At 40.4% G+C, this 24,683-nt stretch overlaps 2 protein-coding genes across 2 annotated transcripts; one reads left to right on the top strand and one right to left on the bottom strand.

Moving 5' to 3' along the window:
- Positions 1–353: 353 nt before the first annotated feature.
- LOC104432702 (abscisic acid 8'-hydroxylase 2) lies at positions 354–5,740 on the bottom strand. The gene is given in 9 exon segments (XM_010045204.3): positions 354–759; positions 2,142–2,260; positions 3,013–3,198; positions 3,352–3,441; positions 3,980–4,234; positions 4,525–4,674; positions 4,852–5,173; positions 5,263–5,287; positions 5,290–5,740. Coding segments are annotated over 9 exon segments (1,533 nt in total). The 5' UTR covers positions 5,558–5,740; the 3' UTR covers positions 354–641.
- Positions 5,741–14,044: 8,304 nt separating this feature from the next.
- Positions 14,045–14,708, top strand: LOC108956270 (cyclin-dependent protein kinase inhibitor SMR4). Its single transcript, XM_018865394.2, has one exon. The coding sequence runs from the start codon at positions 14,203–14,205 to the stop codon at positions 14,443–14,445; it is 243 nt and encodes an 80-aa protein (XP_018720939.1). The 5' UTR covers positions 14,045–14,202; the 3' UTR covers positions 14,446–14,708.
- Positions 14,709–24,683: the final 9,975 nt, after the last annotated feature.

Below are 24,683 nucleotides of genomic sequence, written 5' to 3'. Positions count from 1 at the left end.
GAAACTGATTGGCAGTTACATTACAGGCCGCAATGCTAGTCTCTTTCGCGGTTGCCTTGCCGCATATTCTGTCTCCATCTCCTACTGATCTTTTATGAATCACAGTCTTTTCGGAAGGTCCAGTGAACATTTAGATTCATCTCCAACTGGGCATGGTAAGTCGTCCACGTAGGCTAAAATGACTCTGCTTGGATAGCGCGCCATAACGTGGACGATTCGCCCCCAGTCTACATCCCAGGTACAGGGAGATGCTTGGGGGCCGAATTCGTTTGGATATGAATCCGAGTCGGACGCCAGAAGTCGTTGTCTAAGCACACACAAAGCTATAGAAGAAGGAAGACCACAGAAAAAGAGATTACAAAGATGAGCAGCATCCTTTTCATTCAACCATTGAGCATTTGGATGTTCAACAACATTCGTCGTCGTCCCCATCTTGTCCTCACAAACTTCGTTCTTTACATGAATCGAAGAAAAGAGAGAAGGGAGAGCAATCATCCTAAACTTTGCAACTTGCCAATTTTACAATAAACCCGAAAAGATACAAAAATAAAGCTATTTGAGGGGGGGTGGGTTGACATAGGTTCTGGTTCGGATAAAGATAGAATCATGTCTTATAACACCCTTTGAACATATGCATTTCATCAGATGTTCCGGTCCCTCCTCCACTCGTTCCATGGTCGGACTCTGATGGGTAGGCCTCCTTTGGGCACGGGAAAAGGCCCATACTGAATACCATCATCCTCTCCCAAGAGCTCCCACCTGCAGAGCCAAACAAGACCAGGATGAGATACATGATTAGCCCGTCTTTCTCCTACGTGGAAGAAACCTATGGAAACAGAATGGCAGATGAAATCTACGTGGCTTGAAGATTTGATTTTTTTCTTCCCCATCCCTTTTGTCGGGACTTCAAGCGTGGTGGAGTTTAGAACAACAATGCGCTTACAAAACTTAAGTACTGCTACAGCTGTCCATTTTTGTCCGCTCGTACTAAAAACCAATACGCAATTGGCTCGGTGAAGATCAGAAAATCTTAACATTTTCAATGCGATAAATCCTGAAAGTTTTCGGGACTCGGAAGCGATTGCGACGGCTATGGAGATGAAGGAGATGAATCCACGTCGGAATCCGCGAACGATGATGAGAAGGAGGCTAGGTTCAACCCTCCAGTTGGATTAGAGGCTGAATGGTCCCGCTCAATTTAAGTCGCACGTCGTGCGACAGGGTTCGCAGATATTGTACCCGATAGGAGCCGCTTTGTCACTTGAGTGCTTGTGATCATTTGAGATGTACAATTCAGCTTATAATGTATAAAAAAAAAAAAAAAAAAAAAAAAAAAGGCAGATTTTTTGGGGGAAAATTAAAAAAATAGAGTTGCTTTCGAAATCAGTATTCTTGGGAGGAAAAAAAAACACATAATTTTCATTTAATTTAATTCTTGCAATGAAATTTCTTAGAGAGTGTGAAAAGGAGAGATTCTAAACGTAATAATTCCTAAAAATTTACACGATATACATACATCGGGGGATGAATGCAGCGCCAGAAAATGGACCCCGATGCTAAAGCTATGGTGGGAATTTGACCAAGCATGTGATTAAAAAATGAGGACGGCAATCGTTTGGTCTCTACCAAAGAAAACAAAAGTGATTTTTGAGGCTGCGCTCGGTAACGGAAAAAAACTAGAAAACAGAAAGAAAGAAAGAAAGAAAGAAAGAGAGAGAGAGAGGGAAGGGGGCATGACATGACAAATACAATCATCACTGAGTTTTCAAGGTCTCGAAGTTAAAGCTGGCTTTGGATCCCATGCAAAGAGACGAGGGTCGCGTTTGACTATTGCGAAGTGCATGAAGGACACGTGTATGGTTCCCCATGCGACCAATTCTCGACCCATCATTTGCCTAAATTCGTACGTTAAGCCAATCTAGAAATACCAAAAAATAAAATAAAAACCGAGAGACTGTATATAGTAAAATATAGAATGAATCACCTAATTGTTTTATTTATTTATTTATTTCAAAGCAGCGTCCATAACCTTTAACTCGTCATTTATTTTCTAACCTTCATCCTATTAATATTTGAGATTCGCATCATCCATGCATGCTTACAAATTATGATGAGCAATAGTAAAATAGGAATGTAAGAACCTGTAGGAGATGGTAAGGTGGTGAAGGAGGACGAGCATTTCTAGCTTGGCCAACTCACTACCGGGACAAGAGTGCACCCCGTTCCCGAACGGCATGTACGTGTTTGGCCTCAGTGGCACCTGCACACAATCCCATGTTATGTGACATGACATGTATTCAGATCAATTCATAGCCCTTAAAAGTTGTGTCATTCACATGCAGTTGTGTGATTCAGATGCTCGACAACTAACGGGTGTGGTGTTCGGTACTTGCCGAGGAACATGAAGTTGGTACGCTTTCATGATCATCAGGGGGTCAAGGAAAAAGAAATTTAAATGAGTACGTGTAGAAACTCAAGCGGTCGATCCATCATTAACCGAAACTAGTACTATTGTCCTAACGCAGACAATGGGGGAGACATGACACGGACACTCTTCCAATTGGGAGCATCTTCGCTGCGAGGTTTGCTACCTTACAAAAGCGACTCACATGGTGGGATACTTCATAGGATTCACGAGCAACATCCCTTGAAATAGCATACGCATTTAAGATCCACATATATACTGACGAAAGGGACAATTCCGAGGGTCATAACCCTTGCCGGAAGAAGAGACAATGAAGGATTCATATGCTCTGACCCGACTGAAGAATCTTGATGACATTCGCGATGCACAGTATCTTGTGCGGAGGTATCTTCACATACCGCTACGACTCCATTGAGTAGACACATCACCATCCCGAATTCAACATATATTGCGGGGAGAAAATGATTAGGGGTGGCAGTCATTGACACGACATGAATGTACAACTCACTAGACAATGCAGTGTAGCAGGAAAAGAAAAAAGAGAAGGAATTCGTTTTCTGTGTTGGATGCAGTGAGAGATTATTCACCTCAAATCTCGAAGGGTCAAACTTGTCAGGCTGAGGGAAGAAATCTTCGCAATGATGGATGCTTCGGAATAGAGGGAGGACCTTCCAACCTTTTGGGATCACATATCCTTCGAGCTCCACATCCTCCACCGCTTCTCTAAATGTGAAGGACAGTATACTTGCCGTCCTTAACGTCTCTTGAATCACCTGATCATGCCCTGTTGTTAATCATAAGCGTTCATTGAAACTAAAGGTACGACGCACTTGAAATTGTAGTATTGACTATTATTTTCCACGATATATATTTGACCGGGCAGGTTTCTCTAAAGTAAATGTCCTCAAATTAGGGTAGATTTATACCCGGCTTGTCAATGGCATCCGCCTAGTGTCGTCCCAAGTAAGTCTGCGGTTCGACTCCACCAATTTGCGTCGAATTCCCTCTTGCTCCCTCTGAAAAACATATATCGGTACATTATTCATATAAGTCAGTACTAAATATATATTTCAAAAGGACGCGGCAATAAGCATCCCATTATTTGTGTTATCTTAGGAACAGATATCACTATACAGGGCGGATCCTTCTTATTGAAATAATTTGATATGAACCATAAAACAGGGTAAAGAGAAACAAATTAGGGAAAAAATTGTAGAGAGTTGAGAAATATATTCCTTTTTTTTAAGTATAATCTGCGGAATCTTCATACGTTGTTATCCTATTTGCTCAAATTTCCTCAGAAATCTGGATTCTCTTGGTTCAAAGGATGAAAATTATGTCCAAAAAAATCTTGAAAAATCAACCGAATATATGGTGTACATAAGTGAGAACGATTCCGTGACCTAACATCACCTTGAATTGATAGCAGATATTGGTTGTGAGGTGTAGAGATTTCTCAATAACCATTTTTGTTTTTTTTTTTTTCCCTCCTCACACGAGAATTACTGGACCAAAAACAGTATTAGGTGGGAGGAAAATGAAGCGGGAACTCACCGTCACAGCTTCGAGCACATGGCTGTTATCGTGCAAGTACTTGAGTACCCACGTCAACACACTCGCGGTAGTGTCGTGAGCCGCGAAGATGACACCAATCACGTTGTCGGCTATCTGCGAATCGGTGAGCTGGTCCATTTTGGGGTCTTTGGCCCTCAGCAAGACCTCCAACAAGCCTCCATTCTCGCCCTTGTCGCTCTCTCTTCTTCTCCTCTCTATCAGCCCCCTCAGTGTCTCGTTCAAGAGACTTCTTGCCTGCAAGCAAACCCGTCATCCGCAAGGGTCAAAAACTCTCATGGCCATTAGCAAAACTCTCCCTAGATGATTAATAATATTCGTTGCCGCCACGTCTTATTCACTCGACCGGACGGTGGAACTTGGAAGACCAAAGTATATGAACACATATTAGTGACGGGGCCACACCCGTCTGGCAGATTCAGGAAAATTGTTACGTGAAAGAAAGCGCTCCGTTCGATTTTCTTCCTCCTAGAAGAATAATGTGGTTAATTTTTTTTTTTCTTTTTGTTTTTATTATTGCAATTCACCTTCATGGCTTTATGAAAGGGAGTTCCGGGAAGATCCAAAGGCATGGAATTGTAACCCTCCGTAAGGCGTTGATACAGGTGTTTGATGCTCTTCAATTCGAGGTCCACTTCGCCTCCGAAGACCGAAATCATTGCCACATCGAAAGCAAACTGGCACAACCCAAGATGAAAAATAAATAAATGAGAACAGGTTCAGACAAAAACTGGTTTAAGAGCTTTGAAGAGATTCTTCTTCGCCATCGTCGTCTACAATACCTCCAAGAGAAGCAGAGAATTGAAAAAGGAAATAAAAACCAGAAGACGACGCACGTAAGTTGCGTTACGTACCATCTTCATTTCGTGCAACGTGTTGATGACGGAGCGATCTCTCCAAGCAGGCAAGAGCGCGAGGACGGTGCGCTCGATCTCGGAGACAGACCCTTTAATGGAAGACGGAAGGAACGAGGCCTGAATGAGCTTCTTGAGCCGGGAGTGATACGCCCCTTGGTGGAAGAAGATAGCGTCCGGTCCGATCATTCGCTCTTTGCTCGCCGGATACGTCGGCTTGAACAGGTGCGCCTGGCTCACCAGCACCACCCTCGCCGCCTCCGGGCTCGTCACCATCACGCACGGACACCCCAGTATGTGCGTCTTGAATACATCCCCGTACCTGATATACATGAACATACATGCACAAACTAACAGCATAAGAGTTCCCTCCTGGGAAAAGAAGAAGCACACGCGGGGGCGTGGGGGTACCGTTTCTGGCGGATGGAGAAGAAGCGTTGGGGTTCTGGGTGTAAAGCTTGAGGGTCTCGCCAACGTAAGGCCAGCCCATGGAGCCGGGCGGGAGGAGGAGGCGGCGCTTGCTGTTGCCCTTCCGGCGAAGCCATTGGAGTAGCACGAGGAGGAGAAGATAAGATAGTAGAAAAGGAACAAGGAGGAGAGAAGGCGACGAGGCAGGGAATGATAAGGTCATGGACGACGACGACGACGACGACGAAGAAGATGAAGAAGGAGAATAGAAGAAGGAAGGTGGTGAGAGAAGCTGCATGGTCTTGACTCTTGAGAGAGAGAGAGAGCGTCTGCAATAGGTGGCGAACGTTCACTTGAGCAGATTTGATCAGAGACACAGAGAGTATGGAGTAATTAATATGTGGAGAGAGGTGGGGGGTGGGGGTTGGATTTATATAGAGTTGGAGGAGTCTTAGGGACAGGCGTCACGAGCGCAGTGACAACACATCCTTTTGCCTTTGGAAGCTCTCTTTATTATTCGGAAGGGCGGGTATATAATACTGATAGTGCCCTTAGCTTTTGGCGACGGCCCAATAATTTTCCAGACTCGCTTTTTTTAAGATCATTCCGATGGCGTTCTAAGAAAAAGGAAAAATCGAAACCAGATCTTTCGTTGGGCCACACCGAGCTGCTTTTGATTGCACGGAAGGCTCCATTTGTAATATTTCCCCCCTTTCTTATTGAATTGATTTTGTCCATCGCGTCATCGTCCCTCTCTTGTGAGTTGTGACGACGAAGTGTTGATTCTTATGGGACACGTTTGTTCATAAGACTTCAATTAATAAATGCTTTGGAGGGCGAGACTCGTCGCATGCTCATGGGCCTGGAAAGAATGAAGTAGAATCGGACTAGACGAATGAAGGTGTGAGAGAACTCAAACCATGATACCCTTGACTGATATATAAAATTCCTCTAGGACATTAACCTAATGTCTAATCTAATGTCCTCTCGCATAGCTTCGAAAGTTAAGAAGGAGAAGCAAATTTCGAATCAAAGAAATTTTCCCGAGCGAAGGATATACTATCAAGCACTATCTATATAAATCTAGAGTAGAATCTATTCATAAAACGAATAAAATTAATTTCATCTATAACCTAGATATCAGAATAAAAAGCCATTCAACTCACGGGAAAGTAGAATCGGTAGACCATAGGGATGTCGCAATGAATACTAGTGTCGTAAGGACATGGAGAATTTGCCGACAAAACAATAGTGCCGATATTTATAGTAAACTCCAATATAATTCTAACAAGTCAATAAAACACGCTCTAAAGTCATTTATCCATGTGAATGATTGATTGATTTATCTTAACGTCAATGCGGAATCTTATCAATTCAACCTAAGGAATCACGATTTTTCGTTGCCTAATTCGCAAAACCGGGGGAGAGAATTGCCTGAAATTCCACAAACCACAAATAAAAGAGAGGAGGGCATCGCATGGTCGAGATTTTCCACAACCTCTCCCCACCTTCACCGCTTCACCTTCAACACAGTTCACTTTCGCCGGTCGGCACAGCCCACCCCGACCAATGAACACCGGACTCCTCTGACTTCCCTCCGTGCCGACTCGACTCGACTCGAGCCTGGGCCTCACGTTCGTAACGACCGGTTAGGTTGTCGCCTTACCTGGCTTCCCCGCCTTAATTATTCCCGCTTGTCCCTTGGACCCTACGTACTTTCACCCATTTGCGGGGACAGCTGTTCCAAGTTTTCAAAAGAAAACCCAAGAATGGTGCATCGATCGAGGGCGCCCCATGATGAGTATTGACGAGGGAAATGGTGACGATTGCGCTTGCGCTTCTCCTACGTAACTGATTTCTGGCCCTTCCCCGTTTTGTGCTCCCATTGGGATATCAAACCATGGAGCTGATTCTTCGATAACTTGGTTATGCCGTGGGCGGGCGCTTTCCCGGCGTTTCCTTCTTCTGTAGTAGTATGAACTTGATGCCTAGACAATTGAAGAAATTTCCCGTTAGATTCTCCCAAAGCGCCTTCTTTTGCGTCCACTCAACTAATTTCTAAATGATGAGTGCAATGAATTTCTTTATTTCCCATCAAGGGAAGGTGTGCTGATATGATCCATCAATGAGCCGTCAGAGTAACAAGGGATGCAATATTTGAAAAACTCTCAAAAGAAATTAGAGCCCTTTCTTCATCCACAATCTTCTTGGACCTTAAAAGAGGAAAGGGCAAATCATGCGGTCTCCAAGCTATAGATCTATGCAGCTTACATATAAGATGTAATTTGTATTATCTCCATTGCTAGCTATAGTTAAATACTTGACTTTAACATGGCATTAGAGCTACTATAAATATGGAGTACGATGCCCAATGCATTTGACCCCTACGGCTTTCCATCTATAAATGCCATAGCTCTTTGTACTATTTTTCCCCTCGTGTTTGTATACAAGCACTCATTTTTACGAAAATGTTAAAATAAAAGATATATACTACAGCATTAAGACAAAGTACTGACTATTTACTTCAATTGACTAGTAAAAAAGGGGAATCACCCTAGACAATAATTTTGTACGCATGCAATGAAAATTGGTCGGTCCAAAATTTCGACATGTAATTTTAAAAAATAAAAAACTCAGCGATAGATAAAAAAAATTCACGCGGTCCATTCTAATGTCTTCCATGCATTTTTTATTTTTTTTACTGAAATGCTGCTTATCGATGTAATTTAAAAAGAAATAAGTGATTTGAAAAGGAAAATTACGGAAACAAATAGCCTCGATTAGTAAATGAAAAACACCATCTAATGCAGTTTACAAATATCGAAATGATATTAGTTCGAACCATGACCTCATGCTCCCGTTAGCTCTATCCATAATATGAGTATGAGGCTGAAATGCCGGCTACGATACAAGATGACCCCATGTTTTAACTAATAATAACGACTTTTAATTATGGGGGGAAGATATTTCTTTCATTTATCAATTAAAAAACGCGGATTTTTAAGTACAGCGAGAAAGACGCTCCTGCACGCTCTCACCCCCGCAATCGCAGTTGAAGGTGTGCAGTGCAGTGGCGCCACTGGGCGGACGAGCCGCCCCTGCACGGCAACCCAAATCGGAGTTCTCTTCCTCTCCGTCCGTCCGTGCCGCGCCCCGCTCAGGCCACGCGTGTGCCCCCGGCAGGCGTCCGTACCGCACACCTGTACCCCCGCACGTGGCGCACGTGTTGAGCCCCGCCCCCGCCCCGGTACGTCACGTCTCTCCCTCACCCCGGAGTGGGACTGTGCCCGAAGGGATCGACGGGGACACGGCGGCGGCCCCGATGGCGCCACGTGGCCGCCCCCGCCTCGGGATGGCCGATGCGCTTTGATTGCCGCGGCGGGTGGTGGGTGGGGGCGTACGTGTGGGTCGGTCAGTGGGCGGGATGGATGGAGGGAATGGGGCACGCCGCGGGGCGGATTCGCTCCAGTTGTCAACGGGTTGGGGCGCACGTGGCGGTCGCGGGACGGTGGCGGTGCCCCCCCACTTTTGAAAATGCCCCTTCGCCATCGCCGTCGGGGGGGGGGCGGTCGTCAGCCACGAACTTTGAAATCCTCTTTTGCCCTTTTCGTCTCTGGGTTCTGCGTCGGGTCTGAAAGGTTGTCGCGGGAAGTTGGCAGCTGCTGCCAGGTTTAAATTCGCGTAATTAGAAAAGACGACTTCGTGCCCGACACATCAGGCGGATGGATCTTGTCGATGATGCGGAGGAGGTCTCTCGACCGCGACGTGCCGCTCATCGCGTCCGGAGGTGTCGCAGGAACTCTCCAGGGATCGATCGCGCGCAGAAAGTCGCGTCTGCTCCTTTGAAAAGACGAACGACACGTGTGAGTATGGGGGTGGGATTCGGTATTATTATACGGATCTCATTTCTTTTTTTTTTCCTTCTTTGGCTGGAGGAGACGCAAAGGAAGATATTTGGACAGGCGAGGATGTGATTGTCAGCTCAGCTTAGCCACACGGAAATCTTCTTCTTCTTTTTATCTTTTCCTCGTTCGTTTGGCTTCTATCGAGAAGATATTTCTGGAGGAAGGGAAATAGTAATGTAAATATTCGGAGAATTCGAGTTCCGATCTGGATCTCCGCGACCCACGAGTCCCCCGGTGATTCTTTTGACTTTTCCGAGGCTTCTCACGAATTCTTGGAGAGGGTTCTTGTCGAACGTGTCTTCGTTTCGATTCAGTTGCGTACTTCTTTTGCATGACCTCAAGCGAAACCGAGAAGCATTGGCGTTCCATACCCCGTGCGGAGTTCAACCTAATATCGAGGCAGATCATTTACTCCCGTTTCAAAGTGATTCAAGCCCATGCCTTTTTCTGCTAGCTTAACCGTATATATTATGATTAACTAAAATTATCGATATTAGATCTCAGCAAGTCTTTAAAAGGCTCAAAGATCTTCTAGATAGATAGGAGAACCATCCTAGAGTAAGAGATCTCGCTTGACTATGATCCGTATTCCCTACTAATTCGAAAGGAAAAATATTGGATTAGGTCCATATTAAGAGAATCCAAGCAGCCCATCACCTCTCTTTAGGATGTGGATAGACGTTGGAAGATCTAGCCGGAGAGGTTAGACCTCTTTTGGGCCTGAGTGAAGCCTACTTGAGTAAACCTTTAAATCTAGCTCAACCGTATATATTATGATTAATTAATATCGTCGATGTCGATACAAACAAAATCCCTTATATATAATTTCAAATGATGTCGTTTGAACATTCTTTTTTTGTTTTAATTATTAACTTTAAAGTTTGTGATTCTTCTCGTTCTTTCCTCAATTTCAAGAATTCCATTCGATGTACACCGTTTCTATTCTTCTTCTAGCGATGTATTCATTTACGTTCTCGATTTCTAATTTCATGAGGGCTTAATTTGTTACCGCGGCTCTGCTTCTCGTCAGTTTTGTTTGATCGCATGTTCGTATTCTTGCCTTACGCCGATGCTCGACTTGCGAACCTTCCTCGTAAGCAGGATGGGTGTTGAGAGATATGCTCTGATTATATTATTATACGGTAAAGATCTCTTTATTGCACGGTGACAACGTGGCAGGCCAGCGCTATCTTCGCTATGTCAGGAATGTTCAGCGCACGTTGTCTAATACATCTCTAGCCACACGCAAAGAAGGGGTCAGGACGATGGACACGTTTCATTCCTGACCAAAGGAAATCGCGAATTAGAAAAAGCGCATAGCTAGGCAATTGGGCCGGACATGGGCGAAGACCATTATAACAACTCAGAGAGTCCAAAAAATGGGAATATAGAGAACGCCCTAGCCCTACCGAGCTCGAAGCCCAACAAGCGTCCTCAATCCAACATAAGAACAAAACTCGGGTAATACATAACGCTAAAAATGTTGAGCGCTACCAACCATGGGTAGCCGCATTGGTGTTCGTTCTCTCCTGCAACGCTGCGGTCGAGAGTTTGAATCATTGCGTTGCTATCGTGATTTAAGTGGGGGCCTTGGTAGTGGGATACTAAGCTAATCTCCCCTGAAGTTAGAGGTGTTAAATGGGTTGTGCAACCCATTTATGGTTAAATAAGTCATTAACGAGTCAAGCTTTATTTTATAAAGCACCCATAATGGGTTTTAATAGGTCAATACTAAAATATATGGGTTTTAAATGGGTCACTCTATGACCCGTTTATGACCCATTTATCAATCCATTAAAACTGAACCCATTTATTTTCACTCAAAACCTAACCATCTCTCTCTCCTCTCTTTAACTTTACAATTTTTTTTTTAAAAACCGAAATTATAATTATATTTTTATTATTTTTTCCTTCTTTCCTTTTTTTTTCCTTTCTTCTTCCTCCAATCGCCAACACGGCGATGGCCGATGGCCGGGCGAACCTCGAGCTCGTCGGCGCGCGAACCTCGAGCTCGTCGGCATCGCGCGAGCTGGAGGCTTGAGCCTCGCCAATCTGGCGAGACTTGAACTCACTAGTGTCGGGTGAGGCTCGAGCCTCGCCAGATTCGACAAGGGTGAGCTCAAGCTCACCCGACGCCGCGAGCCTCAAGCTCGCTAGATTTGGCGAGGTGGAGGCCTCGCCGATCGGGCAAGACTCGAGCTCGTCGAGCGTCGCCGAGTCGGGCGAGCTTGAGGCTCGCTTGTGGCCGACCGCCGACCAAAGTAGAAGAACAAAAACGAAAAAGAAAAAGAAAATTAAAAATTATATTTTTAAAATAAAAATAAAAATTTTAAATTTTAAATTTTTAAAAAATAAAAACAATTAAAATTATATTTTTTAATAAAAAAATATAAATAATTAAAATTCAATTTTTAAAATAATTTTTTTAAGAAATAATTTTTTTGAAAAATTATAAAAATTTGAAAAATTATTGATTGAATTTGTATTGCTTGGAAGTTTTTAGTAATATAATCTTTAAAAAAATGTAAGAATAAGTTTTCCTAAATTTGGTTCAACATGAAAATATTTTATTAATATGAGTCGGATCGGGTATGGGTCGAAAAATTTACATTAGACATAAATGGGTCATAAATGAGTTAATGGTCAATTTGGGTCGACCCATTTATGACCCGACCCAAACCCGACCTGACCCACCCGTTTAACAGCTCTACCTGAAGTTTTATATCTAAATAGTGACTTGCGGCAAGACCTAACGGTTCTTGATCACCGGAAAAAAAAAAAAAAAACATTGAGTGCTTGACATTAAGGGCCTGTTTGTTAAAAATTATTTATGTTCCATAGAACAAAAATTTCTGTTTTTTTGTTCCTAGGAATAAAAAAGGAACATAAATGTGTTTGTTTGCGTGTTTGTTCCAAAATTATTTTTTTGTTTCCGAAACACATTTGGAATGCAGAAACAATAAACAAAAAAAAAGTTGTTTCTTGTTTCTTGAACACATTTTAAGAACACTTTTTTCTTCTTCTTTTTTCTTTCTTTTTTCTTTAGCCGATCGCCGGCCTCGGCCATGGCTAGTGACCAGCCGTCGAGGGCCAGTGACCTCGCCGAAGCGTCGCCAGCCCCCGGCGAGGTCGAGCTCGCCCAACGGCCGTAGACACCGAGCCTCGCCGTTGCTGGGCGAGGCCGCCGGCCCCTAGCGACCGACCAAAAGAAGAAAAAAGAAAAAGGAAAAATAAATAAGAAAAATAAAAAAAAAAAGAAAAAAATAGAAAAAGTAAAATAAAAATATTTAAAAAATAAAAAAAATAAAAAAAATTATACAAATTTACCAAATGTGTTTCTATTCTTTTTATATTTCTAGAACAAATTTACCAAACGTATTTTTTTGTTCAAAAATTGTTCCCTGAAGCGAAAATACTTTTTTCTATTTCTATTCCCAGAAACAATTTTTAAACAGAAATGTTACCAAACGCACCATAAGTGAATCATGCACTTCTCTAATTTTATTCAAATGGGATCCTCTACCTTTAGGGTGAAGTAAACTAAATATTGATGGGGCCTCTAAAGTAACCTAGGACTTGGCAAAGGGGTTTATTTAGAAACGAAATTCGTTGTCACAATCAGAACTTTGAGCTTTGTGGTTGGGACTCGACTTCGTAAAACAACTTCGTCATTCGAATTAATTCTAAAACTATCATTGATATTGTTAATATAGATGTTATGATTGGTAATGCTGCTCTACTTTACTTAAAGATATCAAAAGATCGCCACGCTCTCACTTTGAGTTCAATACACAACATAACATTTTCTTGAAGGAAATTGCTCTACAAGCCAATTATTCGTTTTTTCTATGTGCAAATCAATTACCTCATAGAGAGCTACTTCATGTTTTACTGAGGTGAAAAAATAGGGATAATAGATTTACGATTGTAAACTTTTGCATTCAATTTTAGCTCTTTTTCATATCAAAAAAGAAAAAAAAATGTTGAGTGCTTGGAAGAATAATGTCGATCCCAAGCTTCATTTCTAGAGAACTTTGTGACTTTGTACTAGCATGACTAGTTGGTTAGGTCCATTATCTCTCTGATAGCACTAGAACCGTATTTTAATAGAGAAGGCCATAATATCAAGAAATTGATTTCGTTGAAAACATTACGATTTTGTGCTTCTGATAAAATTGATTTTTTCATGATATATATATTTTCCGGTTCAATAGAACATAGCCATTTCGTACCACCAATAAAATTGAATTTCCAAGCGATCAATTCAATAGAATTTCGTTTTATACATGACCCGTTAAGTTTGATTTCTCAAGAAGCCATATAGCTTATCAAAATTTTAGAGAAAAAAACAATCAAACTAATTGGTTTCATTTGAAAATTTCTTTTCTTTTTTGGTCGTGAGATTTCACTTTATTTCATGGGATGAGTAAGTTATGCAATATTTCTTCACGTGGGGATTATGACTCACCACAATTATATACATATATAGATTTATTTATTTATTTTCAATTTCAAAATGTTGCAGAGAAATGATGCTCTCCTTTCAATTTGAAGTCGAACTGCACGAACGGCTTCTAATTGGACGGGCAAAACTAGAGGCCGACATTCAAACCGCGGGGGGAGGGAGGGGCAGTGGCCCTTTTCCCGCCCTCCCGCTACCGGCCCTTCCCCACTTCCCCATTTTTGGCGCGGGTTCGCGTTTCGTATCAAGGAAGGCGACGCCTCCGGGTCGCCACGTGTCCCACCCACGTCCCTCCGGGGTTTAACACGTTAGCCCCACCACCTGCTGAGCTGTCACCTTATTCGCCACAACCACACACGAACCCCCCACCGACTTCCAGAACACGCCACACCCCTCCCCCCACTTTTTGAACACGGTTTCTTAAACTCCACGAACTCACACCTCAGTTTCTCAGAAACGCAACCCACATTCACTGCTGGTCTCTTCATTACTCCACTGAGATTCTGATATCAGGGTTTCCTTTCCATTTTCTTTGGCTGTGTGTTGTCTCTTTCTTGTTGATTGGTTAGAGGGAAGATGGGGAGCGAGGATGTGATGCTGTGCGAGGAGGGGGTGATGATGATGATGGAGCGAGACGGCTGCGCGACGCCGACGCGCGGCGAGTTCAGGATACCGGCGGCGTCGGCGCCGCCTCCGCCGCCGAGGAAGAAGCAGTCGTGCAGCGGCAAGAAGAGGGGTCCTCCCAAGGACGGATATTTCCAGGCGCCGGACGATCTCGAGCTCCTCTTCGCTGCTGGTAAACGGCAAGCTTGCCCTTGATGGGAACGAAATGCTGGTCGCTCTCCATGTTTTTTGGTCGCCTGTCGGCTCTATTTTTCTTCTTGGCAGGAGAGCGAGAAGAAGATTTTTAGGTTGTTTTCTTGTGCATATTCGGCAGCGGTGGTGATGCTTATGATGTAACTATTCTGGGTGCGGCTTCATTTTGTAAATTCTGCTTATTGATGACTACGTCTGTGTTCGACTGGTGCACTAGCCATGCTTGCGTTTGATGAAAAAATAAATCGTTAGGTCAAAATAAGCAATGAGATGGGCTCAATCGGTTGTTCCAGAAAAACACAAATTGATTTCTGTGAACTCAACTCCGGTTAATATGTTACTTCTACATGTAAAGTTTAATAGTAATATAAGTAGCAGAAAGTCCAGCGCCTACGGAAAGAAATTCCAGACGAGATATATGGAGCTTCGATTTCGGTGTCTCTACAGAATTATAGAGGTTTGACGTGGGTGTTTTTATAGAGCTATGGAGGTTTAGTCTGATAAATATTGCCATGTTACAAATGTAGAATTTTCTGTCGAGCAACTGATGACCAACAATAGCTACTTTCGCTATCCACTGAGTGACTATTGAATCTTTCGACAGTCGATTTCATACTTTGTATTCACAGCATAATAAGTTTTTTCCTTGAATTATTAATCACGTCTCTTTTAATTTTTTTTTTAAAGATTCATTCGCACATCAGCTCTCGCCTAGACAAACGTAAACAATCTGAACATTCATTTTTTCGCACGTTGTCTTTCACCTATCATCGAGTGTTACAACTTTACAAAAAGTACAGACTCAAAAGCCTCTCAAAAGGCTAAATTTTTATTGTTTTTACCATTTCTAGACCTAGTAACTTTTGCCTCAGTTTTCTCTAATTTACAAGAGATTTGCGTGTTTTCTATTCATGGTAGATTGTCTGCTATTGATGGCAAGTTTCGAGTATATAATCTCTCGCAAAATCCTCGAGCGGATTTGGGCGGATTAGTTCGTGATTGTCGGCATGAATAAGCCTAATACCAGACTTCATTTCTGTAATTTGGGTGTCCAATTTAGAAACTCCACGGTCGTCAAGTCAATATACGGGAAGTACCCAGCGATATTGTCTGACTGTTTGGACGAGCTGAGATTTTGGTTTTGGACCTTTCTTTCGGTAGATTTCTTGACCCGGCAGAATTGGGCTCAAATGCTTGCAAAATCAGGGTTTTGCCTTTGTAAGGTTTGGTTTGAACTTCTTCACGCTTAGCTAACCTGATTAAATTCAGGAAAAATAAAAAAACTAACCTCATTAAATAGTCGTATTTAGGTTTCTCATTATCAAAATCTTTTAGAGTCATTTTCCAACAATCATGACAACCCCAAGGTTATCTTGTTCCCATTAACTATATGGTGTAAGACAAGGCTACGGTCATATGTTTTTCTCACTTATCGGTAAGATAGGAATTATTGATATGCAAGTATACTACATATTGAAATTGACTAATATTTATGCCTAGGGCGGTTATGATACATTGACATGTGGATATAGGGATGGGGAAGATTGCCTCAAAAGTTCTAAATCTATTACACTTTCACTAATTCATTCTAAACATTTTAATTTTATCAATTATGTCATAATGTCAATTAATGCCAATTCAACCAATTTTAATAGGAAATTGCCAATATAGTTGTTCATTCTACGTTCTACGTGGTACTGGCAGTGTTGATGTTAATAATTTTTATAATTTTTGTTTTCTTCTTTTTTATTTTTTTTCAAAGCTTTGTCCTTATCAGGGCTTTACAGCCCTTGCCCAATGGCCGATAAGGGTTGCCTGACTTTCTCCATACTAGGTAGGAAAAAAAAAGGAAAAGAAAGAAAGAAAAGTAAAAAGTAAAAATAAAAATACAAAAAAGATCGGATTTTTAAAATATTTTCCATGTCTATACCATTCATTTTATACAATAGTATCGGCATCCATATCAATGATTTTCGGTTAAAATTGATTTGTTGGAGTTAATTGGCAAAACATAAAAATGTTTATAACTCAATTGATAAAACTGAAATGTTTAAAGTTTAATTGATGAAAATGTAATAAGTTTAAGACTTTTTAAATAGTTTTGCCGCAAGGAAGTCTAAGCAGATTCCATAATGGTTGAATCTCATTCGTTTCAAATTGTGATGCGAGCCATCAACTAAGTTATGCGATTGTCTCCCACCCGAAACCCCAATTTTATAATCCTTTATCGAGCTAAACAGAGAAAGCTAACCGAAAGCGAGGAACTCGCATTTCCAATGCACGGGCGCCTTTTTTTTCAACAGGTAGTGGATAATTAAATAGCTTATTTTAAACCATGATTAGTGCGAGCTTATCTAACTCCACTCACGCGTCCAGAACTTGATTGCGCGGTCCGTCTGGTGTAGAAAAGCAGCGGAAAACAAGGGTCTCCTTCGTACCGGGGCCACCCAGTGCACGTGAGAATAGCTTACTTTTAATGTGTACTAGAGATGGAAATTATGGGCTGCGTTGGAGGAAGTGCACTCCAACCGTGCAAAAAAGAGGTGGTTCACAAGTCAAAAACATAATCGATACCAAATCTAAATTGGATAATGTTCAGATTTTCTATAAGGACAACAACATAAATAGTCTCTCAACTTTAATATAATGTGCAATGAGATCCATTAACTTTTAATTTACTCGATATGATCTTTAGATTTTTAGTAAATATTTAAATTAATCACTGCATTATATGAAAATATGTAATTTCATCATCTCGTTAATTTAAATTCAAGGACAGCATTAAACTCTTTCATATAGTTTATGAAGTAATTTGAACATTCACCAAAGGTTTAAGGACTATATTTAACAAATTAAAAGTTAAGAGAGATATTATTCATTGGACTAATTTCATACACCTCATTAAATAAATTAAAATTTCAGCAACCACAATATGTATAAAGTCAAAATTTAAGAATTATTTTAGAGGCAGGTCCCAAACTTATTAAGACATTCACGAATGAGCATTTCGGTTGAATGAGTGTGCAGTTCTAAAACTAAAAAAGGTCGACTCTCTTGTAGAAATAATTTACTTCCAAAGATGGAAGATAGATAGACGTCATCGTCATCATTTAAACTCTACTGAAGTAATCATTCACAGGGGTGGAACATTTACGACTGTAATAATTACATTTGCATTCAGTACAGAAATAGAATTAGTTGATGTTTCAGAAATTAATATCGAGATCCTAAATAATTGTCATCACAAAAAGTAGCCCAAAAAATTAACGGTGAATGAAAATTAGTGGCGGCTGACTGTTAGATAGATATCTATAATATATGACACAAAACAGCTTTGTTGGGTCTGGTGCGTGTCCTTGGTGCTTATTAAATTTGACCCGCTTTCCAAAATTTGGAAAGGAGACATAATTGGAAATAGGAAAAATTAAGCCAAATTAAATACGATCTTCATTGTCGAAATTTCAAAATTTCAATAGATTATAGATTTTTCATTTTTAATAAGTCACCGCGTAAATGATGTAAAATTTGCAAAAATGAAGTTAGAATTCGGACGTTAACCTGATACAGCGCTCCAAGGATAAGTTGTTCTTTTGAATTTGACGTTTCTTGGAAGGAAATTTTCTTAATGTTTTATTCCGATGCTCACAAGACAATTTTACAAAGATGAGATAGATCCAGAAAGAGAAGATACGTGATGCTGCCAGACGAAACTATTTCTTATGTGGCTTGACTTATGCAAAACTTACACCCTTTTATACACTTAAAAATGGGGGACTAAAGTTGCATTTTATATATTTACAAGAAAATTTCCAATACAAACTCAAAATGAATGAATTTTCTCAAAATGAGAGTTATGACCTAAAATGAATTTTGTTTCAAATAAAGACTTGAACTTGCCATTCGATCAAAATGAGCACATACTTATTTTGATAGCACAACCAAGAGCATAATTGTCCAAATATCCTTTTCTTTTCTTTTTTTTTTCTTTTCACTTTTTCTCATCTTCCATGGCCATCAGCTCACGTCCAAGCGCTTCTTAGCCAGCTTTTCATATCTAGGCGTCCATGGTCATAGATGCCGAACAAGCCGTTGTGCTCATGGCCATGGCTTGAGCCAATCTTAATTTGTCATGAACTCCTCCACGAGTAGGGGCAATTTGATTTCTGATTCTAAGAGGGAATCAAACTGGATTGACTATATAAACTTTTTTTTTTTTTTCTAAAATTTCTTCACAATATTTGGCATGAAGTACTGGGGAAAAAAACAAATGGAGAACCGGGAATTGATCACCCCTACTTGCAGTGGCCTCCAGCCTCTCCTGCTTCTGCTACTTTCGATTGATGTGCAAGCCGTGAGGCGGCGCCACCGACTCAAACTTCGTCTTTTTCTTCTTGTCGGAGCCTCACTGCTTGCGGTCGTAGGATTGAAAGTTGAGGGTTTTCTATTGGAAGTTGGCTTTGGGAACAAGTTAAATATTTGCTTGTAAGTGTAGACAGAGATGACAGCCTGTTCGGTGCCAGCAGCCATTGATGGTCAGATTTGAAGAGCTAGCCAAGGTAATGATTGAGCGCAGTGATTTGGAGGTGATCTTGAGACTTGCAACTTGTCTCTAAACATGAAGAAGATGAACAATGAAAAAATAGGAAAAGAAAAAGAAAGAAAAAAAATCTTGGAACAAATATGTCCTTATTAGTGCTGGTGAAATAAGCATGCGCCTGTCGGCCAGTAAGCTCATATCCTTATTTCAAATCAAATAGTCACTTCAGATTCCTATTCGAAATTGATGGTCACTTTATACTTTTATATTAAATAACGACTATTCTAAGTTTTTTTTGAAAAACTGCGTTCACGTTGGCCTTTTAATTGAATTTTTCTTTGTATTTATATCACTCGATCACTTGACATATCACCACATTGTTTTTAATGTTTGAAATCTATCCTCCTATATTTTTGCCCTTTTTCTTACTCTAGTATCTCTTCCTCTCCTCCTCCTTTCCCAGCTTACTGCTCACCTACAACTCTGCGCATCCATTGTCGTCTCTCTCATCGGTGGAGAAATGTGAGCGAAGCTCGTAGGGCTGGGGCGACAACTGGGCTAAGGTCGCTTAATCACGAGTTCCTCCATGTTCGACTTCACAGGGACAGATAGATATCAACTGGTAGCAACGAGGACGATGGCGACCGGATGACGAGCACTTTGGAGGCTCTTGGTTGTTAAGGTGGAGAGAGAGAGAGAGAGAGAGAGAGAGAGAGATGCGTGGACCCTGGGATTGATTATTGCTAATTTGTAAGTATTAGAGGGTAAGATATCCTTCTTCTTGTCCGACGATATTAGATAATGATTAGTGTTGACTAACGCGCAAGATGACGGATGAGTTTGTAAAAAGAAATTGAGCGATTATTTACCAAGCGAATGAATATGATGGTTAGGTAGGGTATATAGATTAGGTAATTACATGATGAAGAGAGAGTTATGTCTATTTTTTTTTAAAATTTATTTCGATGCCATGACAATAGTGGGATATCGAAAAGTGACATCCTCGTTTATCGACAATTTCACAGTAACAAGTTTTTCGTATACCAAAAGAAGGATTTCCCATGACACGAAAGTCCTAAAGCTAGATCCGAATCCAGAATCAATCCTCACCAAGATCGAGCCTAACACATGAAGACAGAAAGATGGAAAACGTGAAGGCCTTCGTTCGTGCATGAATGTGTTCAATTTCAACCTTGGTACAACCACCCAAGACTAGTTAATGGTCGACAACAGCGACCATCCTCAGCTTCAATGGCCTACAGGGCAATTATCATCTCGTTAACCTCCTTTTTCTTCTAGAGGAAGATGAAGGGGTTACTGTTTCGCTCCCACGGGCGTCTTTTTGATTAGGTGAATGAATCTAAAGACGCGCAAAGTCGTACACATGCTGACAAGAACAGGAAATTCGATGAGGCCGAGGCTCGGCGAGGGATGATCCCCGTCTTGTTTCGATCACATGTTGGCATGTGGACCTTTAGGAATGCTGGTGTTCTTTAACCCACGTGGGCACGTAGTACTTCCACCTTTGATGAGATAAATAGTTTTCTGAAGACCATCACATATGCCTCGTCGATGATGATGCGAGGTCCGAGGTACAAATCTTATCAAAGTACTGCCAGGCGGAGGAAACCATGGCATTGGACAAGTGACGCGATGCAAGGGTTGACAGGAATTACGGTGAATTGTTTGATGTAATTTACCGTTACCTCACACGGGTTGAGAACATTCACAATACATAAATATTAAAGAAAATTATCAAAAAAATCTTAAATTTATTATAGTTTTGCTAATTCAATCATTATCTATCATGTTGTACCAATTGAATCATAAACTTCTTCACATTTTATCAATTGAGTCTATCCAACCAATTTTCATAAAAAATTATTAACATGTATGCTAACTACCCAACATAAAACGACTAATCTAGATATGGACATATTTTTAATAAAAATTTAATAAATTTTTTTCTTCCATTTTTTATTTTTTTATTATCTTTTGGAGCGAGGGTCCCTTGTCGGCCATTGCGAGGGTGTCATGGTCCTTGTCTAGTACATGCCCTCACTCCAAAAACCAAAAAAGAAGTAAAGAAAAGGGAAAAAAGCATAATTTTTTTTAAAATATTAAAATATTATTAAAAATGCATCACATGGGACAGTTTGAGTCCACATCAATCAAGTACTTAATTAATCACTGGATTTATTGCCACTCTTCCAACATCGAAGGGGGAGGTGAAGGGTTCAAATCTCTACTTTCTTAGGGAGGGATGGGGTAGGGACGCGTAAGTTTCGGGAGTGGATTTCGACTCCCACGCCCGCAAAAGGCGGGGCAAAAAGTCGAGTGAGTGTAGAGTAGAGGACCAAAAAAAAAAAATCAAGTACTTAATTAACACAATTAAAAAGTTTAGAACTAGACTGGTAAAATACAATAATTTTTTGATTTTTTTGGTAATTTTTTCTTCATATTGTCGCGTATTCATATGATAATTCAATTAAGTTTCTAGAACAATGTAAACCCTACAAAAGAATAATGTTATTAGGAAATAGTCGGCGTTAGGATATTGACTGTGTTTACGACATAGATCACTTTAAGCAATTTTAACCTCGTAGGAAAAACACAAAAAAGTAAAGAAAAGTTGATTAACCCCTCCCAGGGAAAAGGGCTACTTTGACTAAATAGCCAGTCCCCGATTGGCCGAACATGTCTGCTCGTGCGCGAATCCAGTAAGATAACTCGTGGGGGTGGGGTTGAACTGACCTAATTGAGATGCTTTTGTCTTAATGCAGCCGTATCTATCGGGAATCCTTGTACTAGTGGGAATGCATGTGCACTTCTATTGACCGGTCAAATCCATGCTCGTGGAACTTAATAGAAGAAATTCAAAAAAAAAAAAAAAAAAAAAGGATTGCAAATGCTTTGGGGGGCCACCTTCTTTATTAAGTCCTCCATGTTTTATTTACTGATGCAGTTTTTTTTCCCTCATTTTTGTCGGAAGGTGGTGGTGCTCTAGCGAATATATGTACTACTCACCTAATCCAAGATAAACTACGCGCTTGACCTCCTCCAATAACGGGCGGCTCTAGAAGACCGTAAGGCTTTTTGCATTTTAAGTGAAGAGAGTTCTCTCCCCAGCTAGACTAGAGTCAGAGGAGCGTTGAGCCACTGTACCGATAGGTGCGGGAGCGTTAGGCGCTCGGACACATGAGAGGAGTGAACCCGAAAGCAAAGTCCAATAACGAGAATTGTGCGCACAATGGAAAGTATTAGGTCAAGATGAAAAACTCGGGATGGCTAGACTGGAGGGCGGGCTAAGATTTCAATGACGGTCTCTGCCTGTCGATTTTTGGCTCGAGGTAATTGTGTTTGGCCTTCTTCCTCTTCTCCATCGTTGCTTTTTTCCTTGGAAAGAAGGCCTGGCGTATCCAGGAATAACGTTCGTGGCGAACCGAGTGCCGTGAAACAAAGAAAGCGTCGCATCCCCTCCTGCTCACCTGCTAAGTGAAGAGAGTTCTCTCCCCAGCTATAAAATCCTCTGTTTTGCCGTCCAGATGAATCACGCTTGAAAAATGGATATTTATTGGGTCTACCGTAGGCGTAAAAAACTAAATTATATATTCCCTGCTGGATGGTTCACTTGTGAAATAATTTGATTGGAAAGCTAGCTCTCTAAATACACATGTGACTTATCCAACGATGAATCAATATAAAATTTCTATATTGGCAATGGACCTGGAGATAAATTATGTTATAATGAATTTTAGATTTCGTTTGTTTTCGTAGAAAATGAATAATTTGAAAAATATTTTCCTAAAAATAATTGATTATAAAAATGAATGAATGAAAAAAAAATATTGTCCATGAAAATCTTTAGATATAAATTGTTGCTGATAATAAAAATATTTTTTATTGACTAATTATTTCATGCCGTATAAGCAATTATTTTTAGGAAAATGTTTTCAAAATAATTCATTTTTTACATAATAAATAGAGTTTTGAAGAAGGACCAGCTTCCCACGAGGCACGAGTAACATTGCCTGCATTTGCCCTGTGATGGGAAGTGAACGATTTCAAAGAATTCTTATAAGGGCTTTGTATCCCTTGCGATGAGAAAAAATGTTGGCATAAAAAAACGGTGCTAATCTAATTGACACGTATGCATTTAGTTGATGATATTGATAGGTAATCATCATGCAACATGTGGCTTGAGAAGCATAATTATGCGAAAGAAGTTAACGTTGTGGAGTTCCTGTTTCTATCAAAATTCGTCAAACAAGTGCCAGCCCCTTCAAGGAAGATTCCTCAACGAAGGCCAAACTCATAATTCGCAAATATGAAAAATACATAGTTTTGGTATTATTATTAATTCAATGATTTACAGCTTCGAAAGGAACTTAAACGAAGTTTATGAGTGATTTGGAGCTAAAGACCAACACCACATGCTCAAATAAACTCACGAGAGGAAGAGTTTGGCAAAGTAAAAGAAAATGAATGGAAATTTGAACTTCGCTATTTCATAGAAAATGAATTATTTAAAAATATTTTCCTAAAAATGATTGCCTTGCGAAAATTACAAAAATGATTGGAAAAATATTTTTATTGTTCACGAAAATATTAAGACGTAAATTACTACAAATAATAAAAAGTTATATTTGGCTAATTATTTCAAATGATACAAGCGATCATTTTTAGGAAAATAATTTTCAAATCATTCAACTTCTATGAAACAAATGGAGTCTTAAATAAAATGGATAAAATCTTTTAGTTTGATTGAGCGTGCGTCTTTCTTCATGCTTAAGACTTTTTTATTTTTATTTTTTATTTTACAGCCACGAGCTTTCGAGATCTCACTTGTATGTTCTAAGGCTTTGGTCCCCAAATTAAGAGCGTGTTCCCCAAATTTTGAATGTACTCCCCCAAGCCCCAAACACAAGTGTCGGTTTTGAATGTGTCCTCACGTTACTAGACTTGTTCTCATGTTTTGGATGTGACTGATATCAGTATTGATGCCAACCATTCCATATCAAGTGTTTGGCCATGATGTCCACCACTTATCTATTTTAGAAATAACATATGAAAAGAAAATTACCATTCTCATAACTTTCTTTTAACGAATTTGGCGTCATAATAGCATGTCAAGTGTTTGACCATGATCTCCACCACTCAAGTGTTTGACCATGATCTCCACCACTCATCTATTTTAGAAATAACATATGATAAGAAAATAACCATTTTCATAACTTTCTTTTAATCGATTTGGCATCATACTAGCCACTTCTTCCACGTGCATGTTAGTCGCCCGTGCCAAAGTGTATTCCAATCGTTTTCTTCCATGTGTCTACCAACCAATTGTGCAGAGTGTTTGCTAATTGCTTGTGCAAAGTGTGTGTCAACCGCTCTTAATGTACCAATTTTCATTCTTCCCTTTGAAACCGGCCATTCATGCCAAACATGGCAAATTTTGGTGCCAACATTGGCTAATGCCAGTTCGCATGCATCAGTCCTCCTATTGGCCAAACCTATACTAATCACAATTTGGTTGTCACATATTTGCATGATATTTCACTATTGTAATGTCGATATCTTGCTTACTATGGTCAATTTCTTGCAAAATTAATATCTTTTTTTCTCAAAATGATCAATATCTATTTTGCCCATTTTTAGATGCCAACATTTCCAAAAAAATAAAAATAAAAAAGAAGCCCAAAAT

This window comes from Eucalyptus grandis, chromosome 2, assembly GCF_016545825.1.
Source record: "Eucalyptus grandis isolate ANBG69807.140 chromosome 2, ASM1654582v1, whole genome shotgun sequence".
Classification (NCBI taxonomy): Eukaryota; Viridiplantae; Streptophyta; class Magnoliopsida; order Myrtales; family Myrtaceae; genus Eucalyptus; species Eucalyptus grandis.
This window is presented reverse-complemented; position numbering and strand designations above follow the sequence as displayed.

What these genes read in the sequence shown, in the direction of transcription:
- LOC108956270 (XM_018865394.2), top strand. Translation starts at nt 14,203, where the DNA reads ATGGGGAGCGAGGATGTGATGCTGTGCGAGGAGGGGGTGATGATGATG.